At 42.4% G+C, this 21,310-nt stretch overlaps 1 protein-coding gene and 1 long non-coding RNA gene across 2 annotated transcripts in view; one reads left to right on the forward strand and one right to left on the reverse strand.

The window, feature by feature from the left end:
• Positions 1–15: 15 nt before the first annotated feature.
• LOC132230855 (uncharacterized) lies at positions 16–2,853 on the reverse strand. Its single transcript, XR_009451947.1, has 2 exons — positions 1,104–2,853; positions 16–859 (listed from the first exon to the last, which is right to left on the reverse strand). It is a non-coding gene; the product is annotated as an uncharacterized LOC132230855 (long non-coding RNA).
• Positions 2,854–2,998: 145 nt separating this feature from the next.
• Positions 2,999–21,310, forward strand: part of GTF2A1 (general transcription factor IIA subunit 1) — a 49,296-nt gene continuing 30,984 nt past the window's right edge. Inside the window, exons 1-2 of the mRNA XM_059688941.1 lie at positions 2,999–3,414; positions 6,655–6,756. Coding sequence (XP_059544924.1) covers positions 3,385–3,414; positions 6,655–6,756 — 132 coding nt within the window. The 5' untranslated portion in view covers positions 2,999–3,384. The remainder of the gene's footprint in view (positions 3,415–6,654; positions 6,757–21,310) is intronic.

Below are 21,310 nucleotides of genomic sequence, written 5' to 3' on the forward strand. Positions count from 1 at the left end.
ACTCACACAGGAGGGTAAGATATGGTAGAAAGCTTTATTTCTGTGGAATTACATCCCTGGGTTTCCAAAAGTCCCATTTTCCTTGCGTCAGTCATAGAAGAAGTGTAGCTGGGGTTCCAGGAGAGCTAAAATCAAAGCCAGTGTCCAGAGTTCCTTTCCATGTTGGAGCCGGGTCCAATCCTGCATCAGGCTAGCTTAGCTTTTGTTTCCTCCTGTAGTCCATTAGTCCATTGCACGTGGGGTCCACACGGCCCCCGGCCATACAGAACTTAAGGAGCCAGGAATCCAGAAGTCACCAGCCAAGTGCATAAGCACAACAAGAAAGAGAATTCCTTTCTTTAGAGGATTATGTATTCCCAAATTTTGGCAGGCTTGCAGTGGCCATGCCCATTCTGGCCAACTATCTCTGTCCCTAGGTGTGATTTGACAAGCAAATACCTTCCCTATGTTACCTCAACTTTACTGGGCATGTGTCTATTTCCCTTTGTTGGATCCCTTCCCCTAGAGATTAACAGGGAAAAGGCTGGTGGCTCCCTGGGGAGTACAAAGTTCCTGGTGAAACTGGCCAGATGACATTCCTATGTCTGGCCTTCCCTCTTTGTTCCTTTATTAATAACTGGCTAATTACATTGGAATCAGTAGGGGGAAAAAAAGTGGAAGGTGAGGGATTCCATGTGCAAATGGTAGTATGTACAGGGTGTCCCAAAAAACATACATACCACTTTAACAGCTGATAGCTCAATTTTAAAAATGAAATGTATTTTAATAAATACTGTCTTTATAATTATTCAAAGTGTGTATATACATTTTTGGGGATATCCTATATATAAGGAAGTAATAAGAAGCCCTTTTAAAAATACTGCAGTGTGCCGAAACCGGTTTGGCTCAGTGGATAGAGCATCAGCCTGCGGACTGAAAGGTCCCAGGTTCGATTCCGGTCAAGGGCATGTACCTGGGTTGCGGGCACATCCCCAGTAGGAGATGTGCAGGAGGCGGCTGATCAATGTTTCTCTCTCATCGATGTTTCTAACTCTCTATCTCTCTCCTTCCTCTCTGTAAAAAATCAATAAAATATATTAAAAAAATAAAATAAATAAAAATACTGCAGTGAAATTGACTAGGGATGGTATAACTTTCCAGGCTGATATAGGCAGCTGATATTAACCAAATTACAAATGTTGACAGACTCATAATTTTATATATCAAGAACACTATGATTTGCTGTGCATTTTTAAAAATCCAAAATGTACTTGTGGGGATGGTTCCCCACTCATCTTGATTCCAGGTGCTTTTAGCGCTGCAAGCCTTGCTTTTCCTCCTGTTGGCTGACAGGACAATGGAGCAACTAACACATAAAACTACTGTTTGTACACGGCCAAAGACTGTGGTAATTTTATAACATCCTGGACATTTCATATCCACGAAGTGGGAATTGGGGCTCTGCACCAGGTCTGCTTTTTATTTCCTCTTCTCTTTGGAGAGGGCTGAAGGAGATCCCTAGCCAGAGGCATGCTCATCAGAGGTCCTTAAGGAGGAAAGGCTCCTGTGCATTTTTAACAAGTGCTCCCAGTGCCCCCAAGCAGGCGGCCATGCAGGGAACTGAGAAGCAACTGAATGTTAAGAGTTGAATGGAGGATCCTATGGCCTTAAAAGGAATCCCAAGGTTAACAGATATTCTTTATACCTATTCACAGACCTATCCACAGCTTCCCATTTTCTGAGCATTACTGGCCTTTGCTTTCTCTAATCTTGCTTTCTCTAATCTCTTCCTTCATGTCCTGGCAGGTTGCATCTGTTTCTCTCTCTAGTCTAGTAGGATGTCTGGTATCCTTCAAATCTGGAATCAGCGGCATAAAACTTTGACATTTTCTTTTGCTCTGCCCTGAGGATCAACTCCCTCACTCGTCCAGACTACATTCCATGTCTCTCGAAATCCCTAAGGGCAAGAAAATTAGGTCCTGTGAATTGTACCTTCTCCACATAGCATTCTCTGATCTGTGTAAACTGTGGACAGAAAGGTGGGATTTAGCTTAGGCACACTAGGTCAGCACTCTAATTTGGACACTTTCTGCCAGCTCTCTCGCAGCGACAGGCCACGTGAGTCGGTGCGTTGGGGCAAGTATTTCAGACATTAGTACATGCAGGCCATGTGCAGTCACAGAATTTCGGCAACGTATTTAAAAAAAAATACAGAGAATTACCCTTCTGTCATAATCTCGTAGTGGGTGCTTGGTTTGCTTCCTTGGGGAAACTTAAACCCAGAGACTTTTTAAGCTGTCCCGGTGGCGACACAAAACTCCGCCGATTTCAGTTCAATTCTGGGACGTGCGCGCGGCGGGGCCACATCAGCTCCCATCGTATTTAGTAGGAACACGTACACAATGTTGCAAGCGCAAGGCCCACGCTGTGCGAGATGCGCCAACGCCGTAGCGCGGAGTCCGAGCCAGCTCACAGGCTCGGAGATGACTCCGCATTTAAAACTCTGCCCGCAGTCCCAGCGCGCCCGCGCCCGGGCCCGGAAGCGGGGCCACGTGACCCGCCCTGCGCGGCCATTCCCACCCGGGCAGCCGCCACCGCCCCTTCCACATCAACCCGTTCCTCCGCGGCGGGGAGGAGCAGAAACGCCCCACAGGAGGTGGTCCCAGCGGCGCTGAGCTCGAGTGTCACCAGTATTCACGCTTTTTCCAGGAGTGGTTTGTCTGCAAGCGCCTCACAGTAAAAAGAGCTGCCGGAGACTTCCGCCTGGGCGCCTACCACGTGACGACGAGCCTTGCGATGCGACGGGCCGGCTTCCCTCCTCCAGTCCCCGACTCCGCCCTCCCAGCGCCCTCCACGCGCGTGACGACGCGGCTCTCGCGGTGTCTCGCGCTCGGCCCCGCCCCCTGCAGCCCCCGCCCTTTCCGCCCCTCCCTCCCCTCCGCCCTGTCTCTCGGCGGCAGCGGCGGCGGCGGCGGCTCGCGCAGCTCGTTGGCTCACTATATAAAGGGAAGACGCGGGCGGACCGGACGGCTGGAGCTGCAGCCGGTGGCGGCAGCGGCGTTGTGGGGAGCGGCGACCCGTGGTGGTTTCCCTCCTGGGCGCGGGGCGGGCAACGCCCCCCGGGCCCCTCGAGGGTCTTGGCTTTTTTTTTTTTTTTTTTTTAAGGGCGATTCTCGAGATTTTGAGCTTCGGGAGGACTGCCCCCTCCCTCCTCTCCCCGCTCCCCTCTACTTCAGGATCCGATTTTGTTTTACCGTTTTCCCCCCTAAGCCCCCCGTCTTGCGGTGGCTTGCTTGGGTCACCCTCCGGTGTTTTGGTTTCTTTTTTTTTTTTTTTCCCCTTTGGTTTTGTTTTTTAGCTGGTTTTCTCGGGGTTGCCCCCCTCTTGTTTGTGTTGTGTGTGGAAATGGCGAACTCGGCAAATACAAACACCGTGGTAAGGACGTGGTTCGGTGGCCGGCGGGGGTTTCGTTCAGGCGGCAGCAACGGCCGGACCGGGCGGGGGTGGGGACGGCGGCGACTGCCGGCCTCGACTCTCCCCGGCCGCCCGCGCGGCCGCCGCCGCCGCTTCCCGCCTCCTGCCTCGGGCAGAGCGGGCCGGGGCGCCGGGCGGCGGGCGCGGGGGGGCGCCGAGGGCTCGCGGCGGCGGGAGGGCGGGGGACGCCGGCGGGGCCTGGGGCCGCCGCGGGGCGGTCCCGGCCGGAGGCCGTTGGGCAGGGGCGGACGCGCGGCCCCGGACCCCAGACCCCGGCCGCCGGGAGGGGGGGCGCGAGGGCAGCCGCCGCTTCGCCCCCGAAGTCGGCCGGCCGCGCTGGCGCGGGAAGGGCTCCCCGCGCAGCCCCCAAACTAGAGCCGCGCCCGGGGAGTTGGGCGAGTTCCCCAGCCCGCCGCGACCCACTTTAAAACCGTGGAGGCTCCTGGCTACGTGGGGCGTTACTTGGGGTGTTTCTGGCGGTGGTGCTTAGGGAGCCTTCACTGGGGCCATTTTATGTTTTTGTTGTTTTTTTTTTTTTAAAAAGGACGAAGGTTGAAAAGCACTTATCTCGGTTCCTTCCGAATCGGTAAAATGGCGAAGGGGAAGCAAAACCCCCACGGTATCTCCGACTAGCAAAAGCACCAAAAAGCAAACAAAAACAAAAACAAAAAACCCCAGCCTACAGTGGTCCAAGTGCCCCCCGTTTATTTCGCCTTGAAATTTGCCTCCGTCTCCCCGTTTGTCCCTTTTTGGTTACTTGGCGATCACGTAGGTTTGCAAAAAGCAGTCACATCAATAACCTTTTCAGTCACCAACGCAGTGTGATCACGAGTCCACCCCACTCTGATTTTTATTGTGACAATAAAAAAACACCTTGTCGCCCGGTCCCGAACGCCGCAGGCCAGCCCGCGGCCGCCCGACCCCGTACCGTTGGCGGCTCGGGCCGATCCATCATGGCTGCGGCCGCTTCCCCTGCTTTTCGGTCCCTGAGCCTTGTGGTCCTCCTCCCTTTGGCTGCCCTGTTTATATAGAGCCATTGCCGCTCTCTAATATAGACTCTGCCAGGATGGGAAGGTGCTTTTCAGGCCTACGTCACCGCCTCTCCATTTAAACACCAGATCCGGCTTTAAATAGTGAGCGCGGCTGAGCGCGGGGCTGGGAGGTGCGCGCTCCCTGGGCGAGTGGCAGGCGCGTGCGGAGCTCGGCTCATTTCTAGCTCTTCTCCTTGCACTGTCATTTCGCACCCGGCGGAGGCTGCTCTCGCAGCTCCAAGTTTTTGTTTTAAAGGCAGCACCTGGGGTTTGCCGTCTTTGTTAGGAGAAAATAAAATTGCTGTTCCTTCTTTATATTTTATTGTTTAAGAATTTTAGCTCAGATGTCCAATCGTTTTTATTTTATTAGAATATATATATATGCATGTTGTCGGGAATTTTTAAAATTGCTTTCTTACGTTATCTCTTAGCTGCAGAGGACTTGCCTTTGTAGTATTTTGTTCATCAGGTATTCAGGAAATATGTTAGAAATAGAACTCGTAGTATTGCATTATGTTTTTCTGTAATATAGAAGACATGAAGCTTTTCAAAGAAATAGAATTAAGTGTTTAAAGGTAGGATCTTATGTCAACAATACATTTTTGTATGAGGAAATTGTGAGGAATGAGAGTGAGGCGGCTTTGTGCAAACTGGATTTTAAAAAAATTAAAATTCTAAGTAGATGGTATTTTATTGCATTGGATATTGATATATGCAATACAGAAATTAACCCAGTTTATTTTCTAATATTACACTACTGGACTAACTTTTGAAAGGAACCTTCTAATTAATCATTAGGTAATGCTCTATGGCCCTTTAAGCTTGGAATATCTGTGTATTGAAAAACAGGACAAACATCCTAAATTACTTTGGATTTGATAAAATGCAGAAACTTTGGCTCAAGTAAAATTTAGCATTTTGAATAATAATTTGAAAATTACTTATTTCAAATAGTGCCTATGTACCCACATACTTTTACAAATGTAAGTATTTTGAGGGCAGTTCTGCTGAATTATTCTTAATGCATATGCTTTATGAAGACTATACATTCCCCTTCCTTGAACTATAGTACTAATGAATCCATTATGTTAAGTTGTGGGTAGCCTACTTATGGGTAATCTCTTGAGTAACTACTTTATAAATGTATTTTTGTAATTTAGTAGTTAAATTGTTATAATTAAGGTGCTACCCATAGGCAGGTATGCTTTCCTTATATATATAGAATCAGAATGTTAAATTAAGGAGGCACTGCAGAGGCACAGTTTATACATGAATAATTTAAAGTTCACAGAGGCAGATTTAGCAAAATAAAACAAGTTAGTGAGTGGAATAGCAAAGACAAGAACTCAGAAAAATGAATTGTTTTTCTGGTTGTAATGAAAAGGAAAAAGTAGTTCTTAATGGTTGAGGCAAGTTGTATGGGGGAACTCATTATTTGTATTTTTGCTAGGCAGGGGCACATATTCTTAGAGGATTCCCTGAGATAAGGGTATTGTTCATAGTGATGCTAATGAAACATTTCTGTTTCACGTTTGTTTATGAGAACAAACCATTGGTTTTATTGAATAGCCAGTAACTTTTCCCTTAAGCAAGATACAGAACACAAATAAAGAGGCCTATTATCACTGGTATACAAACAGTTTAATGGGATAATCTTAAAAGTACAGACTAGGTTAAAAAAAAAAAAGGTGATTTTAAAATTTGAGTAGTCATTAGGTTCCGATTATATCCAGGAAATAACTATAGTACATAAGTTTCTCTAAAGTCTAAGACTTAGTGACAAGTTTATGAGATATAATAGGGATCATCCAAGTAAGGAATAATAGGGACCAGACATTGCAACCCATAAAACTTTGGATCACAATAGTTGTTTTGACCACAACATTGGTAATTGTATGACCTTGTATGTGTAAGGACCTTTTCTGTATAGGAATTGCAGTAAATACTCTTAAAACTTTTATTAAAATATGCATTCATCAAATAATTCCATTTAAGGTAAATGACGTTTTCTAGGATGGCCATGTCTTTTAACATTGTATCTTCTAAAATAAGTTGTAGATAGTTGAAAAAATTACCTTTGTATTACCTTGAATTTGTGAGAACGTGTTATACATTTTTATATGTGAAAAGTTGATAGTTTTATTTAAAAAAATTTTTTTTTAATTTAAAGCCTAAATTATACAGATCCGTGATCGAAGATGTTATTAATGATGTGAGAGACATCTTTTTGGATGATGGAGTCGATGAACAAGTTCTGATGGAACTAAAAACTGTGAGTTTGTACTTCTCCCTCTTTAAAAAATATTCTCTTTAACCAGAGACTAATCCATAATTTTTCCATAGGATGGACATTTGACTTTGTTTTCAGAGGAGAATAAGTGAAGGGTGCTGTTTTAAATCCCAACTCTGCTATCATTCTTCCTGTCACCTTAGGCAATCTACTTATATTTTAGTGTCCTTATGTGTGAGATGGGAGATAGTACTTACTGTACAGTTTTGTTTTGAGGATTAAATGTAGTACCCATATAAAGCTTAGCACAGTGCCTAGCAATAGCATTAGCTATTATTAATGGACAGTTAATAATCTGCACTTACGGTCTAATTATTTGGCATATCTACAAGTTTTTTTATGGCCTTAGTGTACTGTATTCTAAAATGTGTTTATGTTATGGAGATTGAATAAGTGCTTGAAAAAGAATTTCATGTTCTTGAGTTTGATTCTTTATATTGGCCAAATATGGGGCTTATGGTACATATTTTACTTTGGGAGTTGGTTTTCTGTCTTTTGGATTTCCTTGAATTTAAGCAGAAATATTTAGATATTTTTATTTAGCATTTGTGTTTTCTTGGTGGTGTATGACTCATGAAATTGTGGAATATTTTGCCTTATTGCTCAGGAGAGTGGTTCTTAAAGTATGGTGTGTGGACTCCTTTGGTTTTCCCACAGGCTCTTTCAGGAGTCTGTGAGGTTGACCAAATGCCCAAGTCCAAATAATCGTTTGTCACATTTTCAGTAAAAGTTGTGTTCTGTGAAAAGTGATCAGTTCCACTCTCAATTCAAATGCACACGTGCTTTTCCTCGAGATAACAATTCTATATGCAGCAAAAGCTATTTATGCATACTCCCCATATGATGCACTGAAATTAAAAAGGTGTTTGGCCTTAACCAGTTTGGCTCAGTGGATAGAGCGTTGGCCTGTGGACTGAAGGGTCCCGGGTTTGATTCCAGTTAAGGACAGGTATCTTGGTTGCTGGCTCCATCCCCAGTAGGAGGCGTGCAGGAGGCAGTTGATTGACAATCTCTCTCATCAATGTTTCTCTTTCTATCCCTCTCCCTTCCTATCTCTAAAAAAAATCAATAAAAAAATACTTTTTAAGAAAGTGTTTGCTTAAGGTCAAGATGAGATCAGTGTCGATATTAAGAAATGCAAGTATTTGATATTCTATAATGAAATGTGTTAATATTTGGAGTATCTGCTTAATTCACTGAACTCATTTTCCCAAATGACCAATGCATGATGTTGCAGAACTGGTTCAAAATGAAAGATAGCCCTAGATGGTTTGGCTCAGTGGATAGAGCATTGGCCTGGTGACCAAAGGGTCCTAGGTTTGATTCCCATCAGGGGCACATACCTTGGTTGCAGGCTCCTCCCTGGCCTGGGCCCTTGTCAGGGTTCTTGCAGGAGGCAACCAATTGGTGTGATTCTCTCATGTTGATATTTCTCACTGTCTTTCCCTCTTCTACTCTCCATAAAAAAGAAAAAAAAAATCAATGGAAAAATATCCTTGGATGAGGATTAACAATAAACAACAAAAAAGTGAAGGATAAAGTAATGAATCTTAATCAAAGAGTATGTCAGGTTCATTGGTATATGGTTTCAGATTCTATGTTGCAGCTAATTTTAAATAAATCATCACTTAAAATACTTTTTCCTTTTCCAAATACCCAACTGTGGGAAGGCAGATTTTCTTCATTTACTCAAACCAAAATGACAAAGTGAATGCAGAAGCAGATATGAGACTCCAGCTATTTTTTCTTTAAGCCATTTCTCACTAAACTTTATTTGCACAGAATTATTTTCATTAAAAATATGTAATTTATGTTAATGGGTAATGGCTACATTACTTTTAAATGAGTTAGTAAACATTAAAAATAATATTTTAAAATGCTCACCTGAGGATATGTTTATTGATTTATAGAGAGAGAGGAGGGGGGAGGAGAGTGAAACATTGATGTTAGAAAAATTGATCATTACCTTCTGTACAGGCCCTGACGTGAGATGGAACCCGCAGCCTACATATCTTCTCTGACGGGAAATCAAACCTGCAATCTTTTTGGTGTACACAGGTTATACTCCAACCAATAGAATTACCTGGCCAGGGCTAGTAAACATTTTTAAAAAATCTTAGTTATAATTTCATAAAAGTTCTTTGAGTTCCTCAGTAATTTTTGAAAGTGGTAATTGCCAGGGTCCAACCCCAGCAGGTCCAGGGGTTCCCAAAGGTGTAGACGGAGTAGGCGAAGAAGGAAGGACACGGAGACAGTGTTCAGTTGATCAGCAGCCTAGCCAGGATCTCTAGCCAAGTTCTGGTCTGGATCTCCAGAGAGGTTCTGCTTCAGATCTCCAGCCAGGTTCAGTCACCAGGTTCTAGTCACGTTCTCTTGCCATGTTCTATAGTCAGGTTCAGTCCAGGATCTATTGCCATGTTCTCTCCAGCGAAGTTCTTCTGTCTCCAGGCTCCGTGTAGGTTCTGTCTTCTGAATTCTGACTCCTAAGTTGTGTGTGTTCTGATTTCTGTCTCTGTCTCTGTCTCTAGATTCTGAGTTCTGTCTCTCTGTCTGGTTACATCTGTATTTATACCAGTTGATTCAGTCCTATCAATCTCTATTACAAAGGTTAGGGCGTTTCTTATCTCCATTCCAGGGAGTAAAGATTATGTAGCTTAAGCATGATTGTTTGTAGTGATTAACTACCCGCCTGGCACTTAGTTAAGGAGTTTCATCCCCTCCCTGACTTCAGGGAAAAATTCCTACCTGGGGAAACAACCTTTCTAGGAGAGGCATCCCCTCCCTGACTTCAGGGAAAAATTCCTACCTGGGGAAACAACCTTTCTCGGAGAGGTGACCTTGGTTAAAACACAGCGCCAAGAAGGTGAGCAAACATATTAAGAACCGTATGCCGTATATGCCAGGTCCCTTGAAACAGCAAGGATGGACCGGCTCCCGGCAGGTAATGGATCCTGAGACCAAAACATTTTAAAACTGCTGACTTAGAAATTGGGCGTTGAGCTCATTTAGAGCTATGTACAAATAAGTTAATGAATGGTAAGGAACATTTGTTGTGGTCTTATTTATCTATTCAGTGGAAGTGTAGAGGCTATAATTTAGAAACTTATAAGTAAATCTCACCTTTATTATGGCGATGAAATATATCTTAGAGTGTTTAGACAATTTATTCTGGGCATGTAGAGTTTTCAATAAGAACCTGCCCATGTCGGGAAGGAAAAATAGGTTTGAGTGAGATGAGATATTTATCTTGAGAGAAATGTAATGGTTACTAAAACTGAAGAGTAGGGATCTAAAAATATAAGTGAAAGAATGCCAACTTTGAGACATGAGTTGGAAGAAGAGCAGTATAAACTGCTCAAACTGCTTAAAGTATCTTGGGAAAATGAATAAGAAGAGAAAAGCTTAAAAACAAAGGAAAGAAAAATAATTTCATACATGGAGTGAATATTTTATAATTTATGTTACACTTACAATTTTTTCTTTCTTTTTTTTTTTTTTTAAATATATTTTATTGATTTTTTACAGAGAGGAAGGGAGAGAGATAGAGAGTTAGAAACATCGATGAGAGAGAAACATCGATCAGCTGCCTCCTGCACATCTCCCATTGGAGATGTGCCCGCAACCCAGGTACATGCCCTTGACCAGAATCGAACCTGGGACCTTTCGGTCTGCAGGCCGACGCTCTATCCACTGAGCCAAACCAGTCTCGGCAACTTACAATTTTTTCAATTGTCCTTTTCCTGTGACCTTAGGTAGAAGATATGACACTTTTAGGTGTAGAAAATCAATCCCAAAGACTTTAATTTACCCTAAGCCAACCTCTAGTGGTCAATGCAGATTGTGTGTTATCTCTTCTTGCTTTTCAGAGTCTGGAGAATTGATTTTACCTACTGGTCCCAGTATAATCCAGGCATTCTTTACAAAGAGAATGAGCTATCTTTGAGACCAAATAGCTCGACCTGCATTTTTATCACATTTGGATTTTAAAAATATATATGCATGTTTGTGTGAATGTATACATATGCACACATACACACATATACATACACATGTATGTACAGTATATTGTATAGAATATATAAATAATACAATTATATATGTTTTTATAGGTTATGCATTGATTTTTTGTTTAATGGTTAGTGTTTTTATTTTTTTTAAATTGATTTCAGAGAAGAAGGGATAGGGAGAGAGAGATAGAAACATCAATGATGAGAGAATCATTGATTGGCTGCCTCCTGGATGCCCCCCCACTAGTGCTCGAGCCCACAACAGGGGCATGTGCCCTGACCAGGAACTGAACTGTGAACTGGTTCATAGGTCAACACTCAGCCACTGAGCCATGCTAGCCGGGCTAATGGTTGGTTTTTAATATCACAGATTGTAACATCTTCAACTTTGAATCCCTAGCTTTTACCACAATACCTGGCATAGGTGATTGGCATTCAGTAAATATTTAATTTAACTGGTTAATAACAACTGTGACTCCAGTACCTAACTGAATAAAGTAGTTTAATTTTTTTTTAATGGAGCATACTTTTCTATTCTGGGTTGTAAGTGGGTTAAAAATAAAACTTAGATTAAAATGAGTTTGTTATTTTTATTCTCTGCACTAATGTCTTCAGCATCTCATTAGAATTTCTAGAATGTGTCATAGTTTTAACAGTTTGACAGCTGCAGTGTCTAATAGAACTTTCTGTGGATATGGAAATGTTCTATATTTGTGCTGTGCATTATGGCAGCTATTAGCCACATGTGACTATGTAAGTACCTGAAATGTGGCTAGTGGAATTGAAATGAATTTTTATTTAATTATAATTAATTTTCATTTAAATTGCCATGTGTGGTTATTGGCTACTGTTCTGAATCCCGTAGTTTTAAACATTCTTGCTAATAAAAACTAAAATTAATTTTGTATTTTATGGTTTATAAGGGACTTTGTCATTAGCCCTAGACCCTTCCTCCTTTTTGCCCATTTCACAAATTTTCATTAAAAGCTTCCATATGGCTTTAAAGGATCAGCGATTAATTAGATTATGAATTAAAATGAATAATGAGAGTGCATGTAATTTGAAATTTATCTAGATAATGTAAGAAGGGGAGATGTTTAAAAAATTTCAACCTCATTGTTGAGGTTATCTCTTAAAACACTGTGAGCCTACTTTAGTGTGTTATCTATGAAAGATAGGAAAGTCATAAAACATAGTCTTAAATTTCAGTAAATCTATATATGAGTGTAAACTGTGTTTTGGAATGGTGAGTGACTATGGGTGGGAATGATAGTCTAGAAATTCTCTTTTTAAAGTGAATGATAAAGTCATCTTGATTTCTAGATTGAGAACTACCCATATCCAAACAGCAAGCACTATGGGAGATAGAAAATACAGCCTTTCTTCTCAGTAAAACAGAGAAGACTTTCCTGAATTTGGAGACAAATCTGAAACTCAGTTTATTTTCCTCTGGATTAGGTTTTTCAGCCTTGGCACTACTGACATTTTGAACCTGTTAATTCTTTGTTAGAGAGGGCTATCCTATTACCGTAGGATATTAGCAGCATAACTGGCCTCTGCCCACTAGATGCCAGTAGTACCCCTCAGTTCTTACAACCAAAAATGTCTCCAGACATTGCCCAGTGACTCGGGGGGGGGGGGGGGGGGGGGGCAAAACCACCCCTGATTGAGAACCACTATTCTAAATATACTGTAGTTTATATATAAATACTTGGATCATAGGTTGAATAATTATTCCACTTCATTTGTCTTAAGGGAAAGCTCTGTTCTCAAACATCATTTTTTATTTTTTTAAAAATATATTTTACTGATTTTTTACAGAGAGGAAGGGAGAGGAATAGAGAGCTAGAAACATTGATGAGAGAGAAACATCAATCAGCTGCCTCCTGCACGCCCCCCACTGGGGATGTGCCCGCAGCCAAGGTACATGCCCTTGACCGGAATTGAACCTGGGACCCTTGAGTCTGCAGGCTGACGCTCTATCCACTGAGCCAAACCGGTCAGGGCTCAAACATAATTTCTTATGTTTTATCCAAGAGCTAGATGTTTTGTGAATTAGGAGAATCCTTCAGAATTTCTATCCCAAAATACAGCCAGGAAGCAGTAGATCTAATCACATTTTAATAGGTCACAAAATAGACTTTGAGAGGGAATATGTTTTTACAAGGTCATTTAGCAAGTAATAGAGACTTGAATGTAGGCCTTTGTCACCAGATGACATATATAATACTTATCAGTAAAAAGGAAGATACCAGAGTTGTGACTTGACCTGTTCTGATAGCAACAGTACAGTTTAGAGATCATAGACTTGGACCAGAGTTGGGATTATGCGGAGGCCAGTGAGATGCCTAGGACACAGTATTTAAAGGATCTTCATTCTTCACTCTCAGGGTCCATCCCTGACTGTTGAACAGTAGAGTCAGACTGCCTGGATTGTATCCTAGTTTTGCGTGCTATTAGTTGGTGATGTTGGATAAGTTACATAACTTAGTATTTCTTGAGTTTTTTTCTGTAAAAAGATAAGAATAATGCCTATCTTATGGGATTTTTTTTTTGTGTGAAAAATGAGTCTGTACATAAAAGTATTTACAAAGTAAGACTTTGGTATTAGTCTACTTACTGTAGTATACAGATGCATATCTGAATCATTTGGGAACAGAAAATGAATTTTCTCCATGTCTGATTTCAGAGAACTGGCAAAGATTGCTGAAGTAGGGCTGCTCAAAACAATAGTAACTGTGTTGCGGAAAAGAGTACAGTAAAAATGAGGAAAAGGGTTTTTTCCTATTGACTAAGCAAAATCTGTAATAATAAAAGCATGATGTGCTAATTAGACCAGACGACCTTCTGGATGAAGCCATGGCTGCGAGGGAAGCCTGGGTCTCGGGTACTAGAGGGAAGCTGGCGCCAGCAGCCAGAGGAAGGAAGGCCTACACTTGCACAAATTTTGTGCATCGGGTCTCTAGTAAATAAATAATAATTCAGCATTGTTGGTGGTCTTCAGTACTTTTAGTATAATTACAGTTGCCCAAACAGTATTACATTGTTTATTTTCAAACTACTAATATTTAAAAGTAGAATGTTTCGATAAATAAAATTACATAAAAAATGAAATTGAACGTTCAACTAATTAGAACTTTACATTATTTGATATTACAATCTTAATGCTAAATATTTATGTGGTACCACTTTTGTATTTTTTACATTACTTATAAAAGTATTTGGTACTTAGTAAATATCGATTCTCAATACACTGCTCCAACACCCCTTTCCCAAAGCAGTTGAAAATGTCTTGGGTCATGTTTGCTTGTCATAGTGACTAGTGGACAGCGTTGGCATTTAGTAGATTAGAGCCAGGAATGTTGCATTTTCTGTACACTTCCTATTTTCTACCTTGTACGATAAAGAATTGTCCTGCCCCATGCCAGAGGAGCAGCATCTGTGCAAACTGCATACACCCATCCAAGGAGCAGCAGCTGCGCGAGCAGCACTCACCAGAGGAGCTGCTGCCAATTGAGGAGCAGCAGCTGCTGTGACTGCCCGAGGAGCTGCTGCCGCATGACTGGACACCTAGATCCTTTGGTGAGAGCAAAAATGGAGAGACAAAGAAACCTCCAAAGGAAAGAAAAGGAGGAATTGCCAGAAAAGCAGCCAAGTGAAACAGAGGCATGCAATATGTCATAAAAAGAATTCAGACTAAGGGTCATAAACTTCATCAACCGGATGGATGAAAAAAATCAACTTAATGTAAGAATCAAGAAGAAATAAAGAGTGGTATAGCTGCAATAAAAAACACCATGGAAAGTTTCAACAGTAGACTAGGAGAAGTGGGGGACCGAATTAGCTAGTTAGAAGCAGGGAAGCAAAACACACCCAAACTGAACTGTAATTGGAGAAAAAAATTAAGATAGGAGGAGAGCCTAAGGGAGCTTTGGGACAACATGAAACGAATCAACATACAAATAATAGGGGTGCCAGAATGACAGGAAGAGGAACAAGGGTTAGAAAACCTATATGAAGAAATAATGTCAGAAAACTTCCCTGATGTGGGGGAGAAAAAAGTCACACAAGCACAGAGAGTAGCAAACAAGATGAACCCGAAAAAACCCACACCAAGAAAGGTTGTAATTACGATGGCAAACGTTCAGGACAAAGAGAGAATCTTACAGGCTGCAAGAGAGAAACAGAAAGTTACGCACAAGGGATCTCCCATTAGATTATCAAATGATTTCTCAACAGAAACACATCAGGCCAGAAAGAAATGGAAGGAAATTTACAAAGTGATGCAAAGCAAGGGAGTGAATCTAAGAGGCTATCATTCAAAATTGAAGGGGAAATGAGCTTCATAGACAAAAAGAGGCTAAGGGATTTTATCACTACCAACCCAGCAATGCAAGAAATGCTAAAGGGACTGGTGTAAAAAGAAGAAATAAAAAGGGAAGATGGAACACAGGCACAAAAAATAAAAATGGCTACAAACAAGTACCTATCAATAATAACTTTAAACGTAAACGGACTAAATGTTCCAATCTAAAGACATTGACTGAATGGATAAAAAAACATGACCCATATATATGCTGTCTGCAAGAGAACTGTAGAACAAGGGACTCACACAGAATGAAAGTGAGGGGATGGAAAAATATCTTTTAGGCAAATGGAAATGAAAAAAAAGCTGGGGTAGCAATACTTATATTTGACAAAATAGACCTCAAAGTGAAAGCCATAAGAAGAGATAAGGAAGGCCACTTCATAATATTAAAGGGATTGATACAACAATCCTATATAATAAAAGCCTAATATGCTAAGTGTCTGATCGTCCATTCAACCAATCAAAGCACAATATGCTAATGATATGCTAAGGCAGCTCAACCCCTTGCTATGACGTACACTGACCACCAGGGGGCAGATGCTCCAACCAGTAGGTTAGCTTGCTGCTGGGGTCCGGCTGATCGGGACTGAGCTAGATGGGCCGGATATGCCCTGGAGCCCTCCTGCGGTCCCTTCCCACCTGGCCAACTTCCCATGTCTCTCCCTGGCCCCAGTCGTGCATCGGTAGGGTCCCTTGGCCTGGCCTGCGCCCTCTCACAATCCAGGACCCCTTGGCAGATGTCAGAGAGCTGGTTTTGGCCCCATCCTGCAGGCCAGGCCAAGGGACCCCACTGGTGCACGAATTTGTGCACTGGGCCTCTAGTATGATATAATCCTGGTAAACATATGTGCACCCAGTGCAGGAGCACCCAAATACATAAAAACACTTCAAGGGAAAAATTGACAATAGTACAGTCATAGTAGGGGACTTTAATACCCCACTGACATCACTGGATAAATCCTCTAGACAAAAAGTCAGCGAAGAAACAGCAATCCTAAATGACTCACAGGGTCATATGAACTTAGTTGACATCTTCAGAACATTTCACCCCAAAGCCATGGAGTATACGTTCTTCTCAATTGCATATGGGACATTTTTTAAAAAATATATTTTATTGATTTTTTTACAGAGAGGACAGGAGAGAGACAGAGAGAACATCGATCAGCTGGCTCCTGCACACCTACTGGGGATGTGCCTGCAACCAAGGTACATGCCCTTGACCGGAATTGAACCTGGGACCCTTCAGTCCGCAGGCTGACGTTCTGTCCACTGAGCCAAACTGGTTAGGGCAACATATGGGACATTTTCAAAGGGAGACCACATATTGGGTAACAGGCAGGGTCTCTCCAAATTCAAGAAGATTGAAATCATATGAAGCATCTTCTCAGAACACAATGGCATATTAGAAATAAACTATAATAAAAACAATCAAAAAATTCAAACACTTGGAAGCTGAATATCATGCTTTTAAACAAAGATTGTGTTACCAAAGAGATCAAAGAAGAAATTAAAACCATCCTGGAAGTGAAAACTGTGGGACAAAATCTGTGGGACACAGTGAAAGTAATCATGAGAGGGAAGTTTATAGCTCTACAGGCCTACCTCAAAAAACAAGAAAAAATGGTAGTAAATCATCCAACTCTAGAACTTAAAGAATTAGAGAGCAACAATAGAAGCCCAGAGAACAGAAGGAAGGAGATAAAGATCAGAGCAGAAATAAATAAAACACAATACAAAAGATAAAAGAAACCAATAGCTGGTTTTTTGAAAGAATAAACAAGATTGATGAAACTCTAGCCAGGCTCACCAAGAAGCAAAGAGAGAGGACCCAAATAAACAAAATCAGAAAGGTGAAATAACAACAGACCCCACAGAAATACAAAGGATTGTTAAAAAATACTATGAACAGCTCTACTCCAACAAACTACACAATCCGGAGGAAATGGACATATTCCTAGAAAAATACAACTTTCCAAAACTCAAGAAGAATCTAAAGGATGTGAGGGCTATCTGGCTGTGACATCTGTCACACCATTGATCGCCAGGGTTGATTCGGCTGATCTGGCTGGCTAGGCGGGTGTCCCCCTTCTCCCTCACCAATCCATGTGCTTCCCTCCCGAAGCTGCGCGCTTGGTCGAAGAGGACGACCTCCCCCCCACCCCAAGGAGAGGACCGGTCTTCGGTCAAGGCTATACGAGTAGCTGCGCTCCCCTGCTAGAACCTCCAAACAAGCTCTCAAGAAGAATCTAAAGATCTCAATAGGCCAATAACCATGGAAGAAATTGAAGTGGTCATCAAAAAGCTTCCAGCAAACAAAAGCCCAGGTCCAGATGGCTTCACACGGGAGTTTTTACCAAACATCAAAGAAGAACTAAAACCTATCCTCCTCAGACTATTCCAAAAAATTCAAGAGGAAGCAATACTTCCTGCCGGCCTGGTCCCCCCCAACTGCCCTCACCTACATTCCTGGGTCCCCCCCAACTGCCCTCCCCTGCAGGCCTGGTTCCCCCAACTGCCCTCCTCTGAAGGGCTGGTCCCCTCAACTACCTTCCTGCAGGCCTGGGTCCTCCCCAACTGCCCTCCCCTGCTGGCCTGATTGCCCACAACTACCCTTCCCTGCTGGCCATCTTGTGTCCACATGGGGGTGGCCATCTTGTGTGTTGGAGTGATGGGGAATTTGCATATTACTCTTTTATTAGATAGGATGCTCAAAGTCACTAATCCAAGAGATGCAAATCAAAACAATGAGATAGCATCTCACACCTGTCAGAATGGCTATCATCAACAAATCAACAAATCACAGGTGCTGGTGAGGATGCAGAGAAAAAGGAACCCTCGTGCACTGCTGGTGGGAATGCAGACTGGTGCAGCCACTGTGGAGAACAGTATGGAGTTTCCTCAAAAAAATTGAAAATGGAATTTCCATTTGGTCCAGTGATCCTGCTTCTAGGAATATATCCCAAGAAACTAGAAACACCAATCAGAAAGGATATATGCACCCCTATGTTCATAGCAGCACAATTTACAATAGCTAAGATTTGGAAACAGCCTAAGTGCCCATCAGCAGATGAGTGGATTAAAAACTGGTACATCTACAGAATGGAATACTACGCTGTGGTAGAAAAGAAGGAATTCTTTTTATTTTATTTTATTTTATTTTATTTTATTTTATTTATTTATTTATTTTTGGTTCTTGTAAGTTTTTTTTTTAATTAAATCTTTATTGTTCAGATTATTACATTTGTTCCTTTTTTTCCCCCCCCATAACTCCCCTCCTCCCAGTTCCCGCCCCACCCTCCGCCCTCACTCCCCACCCACTGTCCTCATCCATAGGTGCACGATTTTTGTCCAGTCTCTTCCCACATCTCCCACACCCCTTTCCCTCCCAAGAATAGTCAGTCCATTCCCTTTCTATGTCCCTGATTCTATTATAATCAACAGTTCATTCTGTTCATCAGATTATTTATTCACTTGATTCTTAGATTCACTTGTTGATAGATGCATATTTGTTGTTCATAATTTGTATCTTTACCTTTGTCTTCCTCTTCCTCTTCTTAAAGGATACCTTTCAGCATTTCATATAATCCTGGTTTGGTGGTGATGAACTCCTTTAGCTTTTCCTTATCTGTGAAGCTCTTTATCTGACCTTCAATTCTGAATGATAGCTTTGCTGGATAAAGTAATCTTGGTTGTAGGTTCTTGGTATTCATCACTTTGAATATTTCTTGCCACTCCCTTCTGGCCTGCAAAGTTTCTGTTGAGAAATCAGCTGACAGTCGTATGGGTATTCCCTTGTAGGTAACTGAGTTTCTTTCTCTTGCTGTTTTTAAGATTCTCTCTTTATCTTTTGCTCTTGGCATTTTAATTATGATGTGTCTTGGTGTGGTCCTCTTTGGATTCCTTTTGCTTGGGGTTCTCCGCGCTTCTTGGACCTGTAAGTCCATTTCTTTCACCAGGTGGGGGAAGTTTTCTGTCATTATTTCTTCAAATAGGTTTTCAATATCTTGCTCTCTCTCATCTTCTGGCACCCCTATAATTCTGATGTTGGTACGCTTGAAGCTGTCCCAGAGGCTCCTTACACTATCCTCGCATTTTTGGATTCTTTTTTCATTTTGCTTTTCCGGTTGGATGTTTTTTGCTTCCTCGCATTTCAAATCATTGACTTGATTCTTGCGCTCCTCTGGTCTGCTGTCGGGCGTCTGTTTAATATTCGTTATTTCAGACCGTGTGTGCTTAATTTCTAGTTGGTTCCCCAATATAAGATCGAGGGTCTTATTAGTTTTCGTGTAGATCTCATTAAGTTTATCGGCAGCTTCTAAACAGTTCTTGAGAGACCTTAAAAGTGTGGTTCTGAACTCTATATCTTCCATTGACAATTTTGTCCTGTTTCTTTGTCTCCGCATTTTGTTATGCTTCTTTGGTGCACCCCCTAGTGGTCTTTGTTCGCAGTCTTATAGATAAATCTTGATTGTTGTAGCTAATTCCAGGGAGGGTTTGACCTCCAGGCCAAGTGGCTATGAGAATCAGCTGTGTCAGCAGTGAGAGAACTTCTGTCCTCTAGGGAGGTGCTAATCTAGCCTTTGCCTGAGGCTATCCGGCAAATGCCTCTGTGCAGGGCTTGGGCGGGGCGGGTCGCACAGGATCAACAGGGTGGGCCGGAGAGAGCAGTTATGGTGGCTCTCAGTCCTGTCCCCAGGGGCTCTGCCTCTCTGAGTCCCAGCACCCGCTGCAAAGCTCTGAGAGAAAGCTGCACTCGCTCTGACCGAAGCCAGACAGTCCGCTTCTCCCGTTTGAGCCTGGGTCCCTAAAGACTCGCCTGTATCTGGAGCTCAGAGTCTGCGACTCCCTCCCGATTGAAAACAACAACCGCGCCCTCCGCCGCCAGCCCGCTCCGCTCACTCTGCACCTCAGAATTTGACTTCAGCACTGCGCCTCCTCTGAGTGTCCGTATGCGTTTCTCTTTCCTCCTAGTTGTAGGACTTCCACTCAGCCAGCGTTCCTGTGGTTCTGGGTGATGTCCGTTCCGTGTTTTAGTTTCACTTTTGAAGTAGTTGTTCAAAGCAGCAAACTCCGGCGTTAACCTATGCCGCCATCTTGGTTCTCGAAAAGAAGGAATTCTTACCATTTGCAACAGCATGGATGGAACTGAGAGCATTATGCTAAATGAAATAAGCCAGTCAGAGAAAGATAAATATCCCATGATCTCACTCATTTGTGGAATATAATGAACAACATAAACTGATGAACAAAAACAGATCCAGAGACAGAGAATCATCGATCAGACAGTCAAACTTCAGAGGGAAGGTAGGGGAGGGGTGGGGTAAGGCGGAGAGATCAACCAAAGGACTTGTATGCATGCATATAAGCCTAACCAATGGACACAGACACCAGTGGGGTGAGGGCAGGAGTGGGGAGGGGAAAAGGACACATGTAATACCTTAATAAAAAAAAGAAAAAAGAATTGCCCTGCCCCAGGTGTCAGTAGCATCTTGCAGAGAAACACTGTTCTATAAGATAATCGTTTGTTTTCTCTTCTCTACTTTGAATTCAAATATTAGACATCTGGTAAATTCTTGGTCATTTTGTTAGCCGCTGAATAATCTCTGCCCTGAAGGAGTTCTTTAGTAGAGATGGTAGACTTCTCTAATTTTTGAATTAGTATGTCTAACAAGTTCTTAAGTGATGTGTGAAAAGTATAACAATATTTTTATTTTATTTGAAAATTTTTTATTGATTTGAGAGAGAGAATGAGGGAGGGAGAGAGAGAGAAACATCTATGTGACAGTGAAACAGTGATGGGCTGCCTCCTACATGCCCCCTGATTGGGAATCAAACAGGCAACCATTGGTGCCCAGGACGATGCCCAACCAACAAGGCCATACCAGCTAGAGCTATTTGATTTTTATATTTCTGACCAGGGATCGAACCTACAACCTTGGAGTATTGGGACAGTGCTCTAACCAATTGAACAATCCAGTCAGGGCTTGAAAAGTATAAATATTTTTGAAAATAAGAAATATCTCTTAAGGTATAGAGACAGTGAGAGATTTCTTTGAGGCTATGTAGCTTTGACATTTGCATTGTTTTGGGAATTATGAGGGAAGACTGCCCATCATGAGGCTCAGACAGGAGATAATGTATACTATAGTCAGGGAACTGC

Source organism: Myotis daubentonii, chromosome 1 (assembly GCF_963259705.1).
Source record: "Myotis daubentonii chromosome 1, mMyoDau2.1, whole genome shotgun sequence".
NCBI lineage: Eukaryota > Metazoa > Chordata > Mammalia > Chiroptera > Vespertilionidae > Myotis > Myotis daubentonii.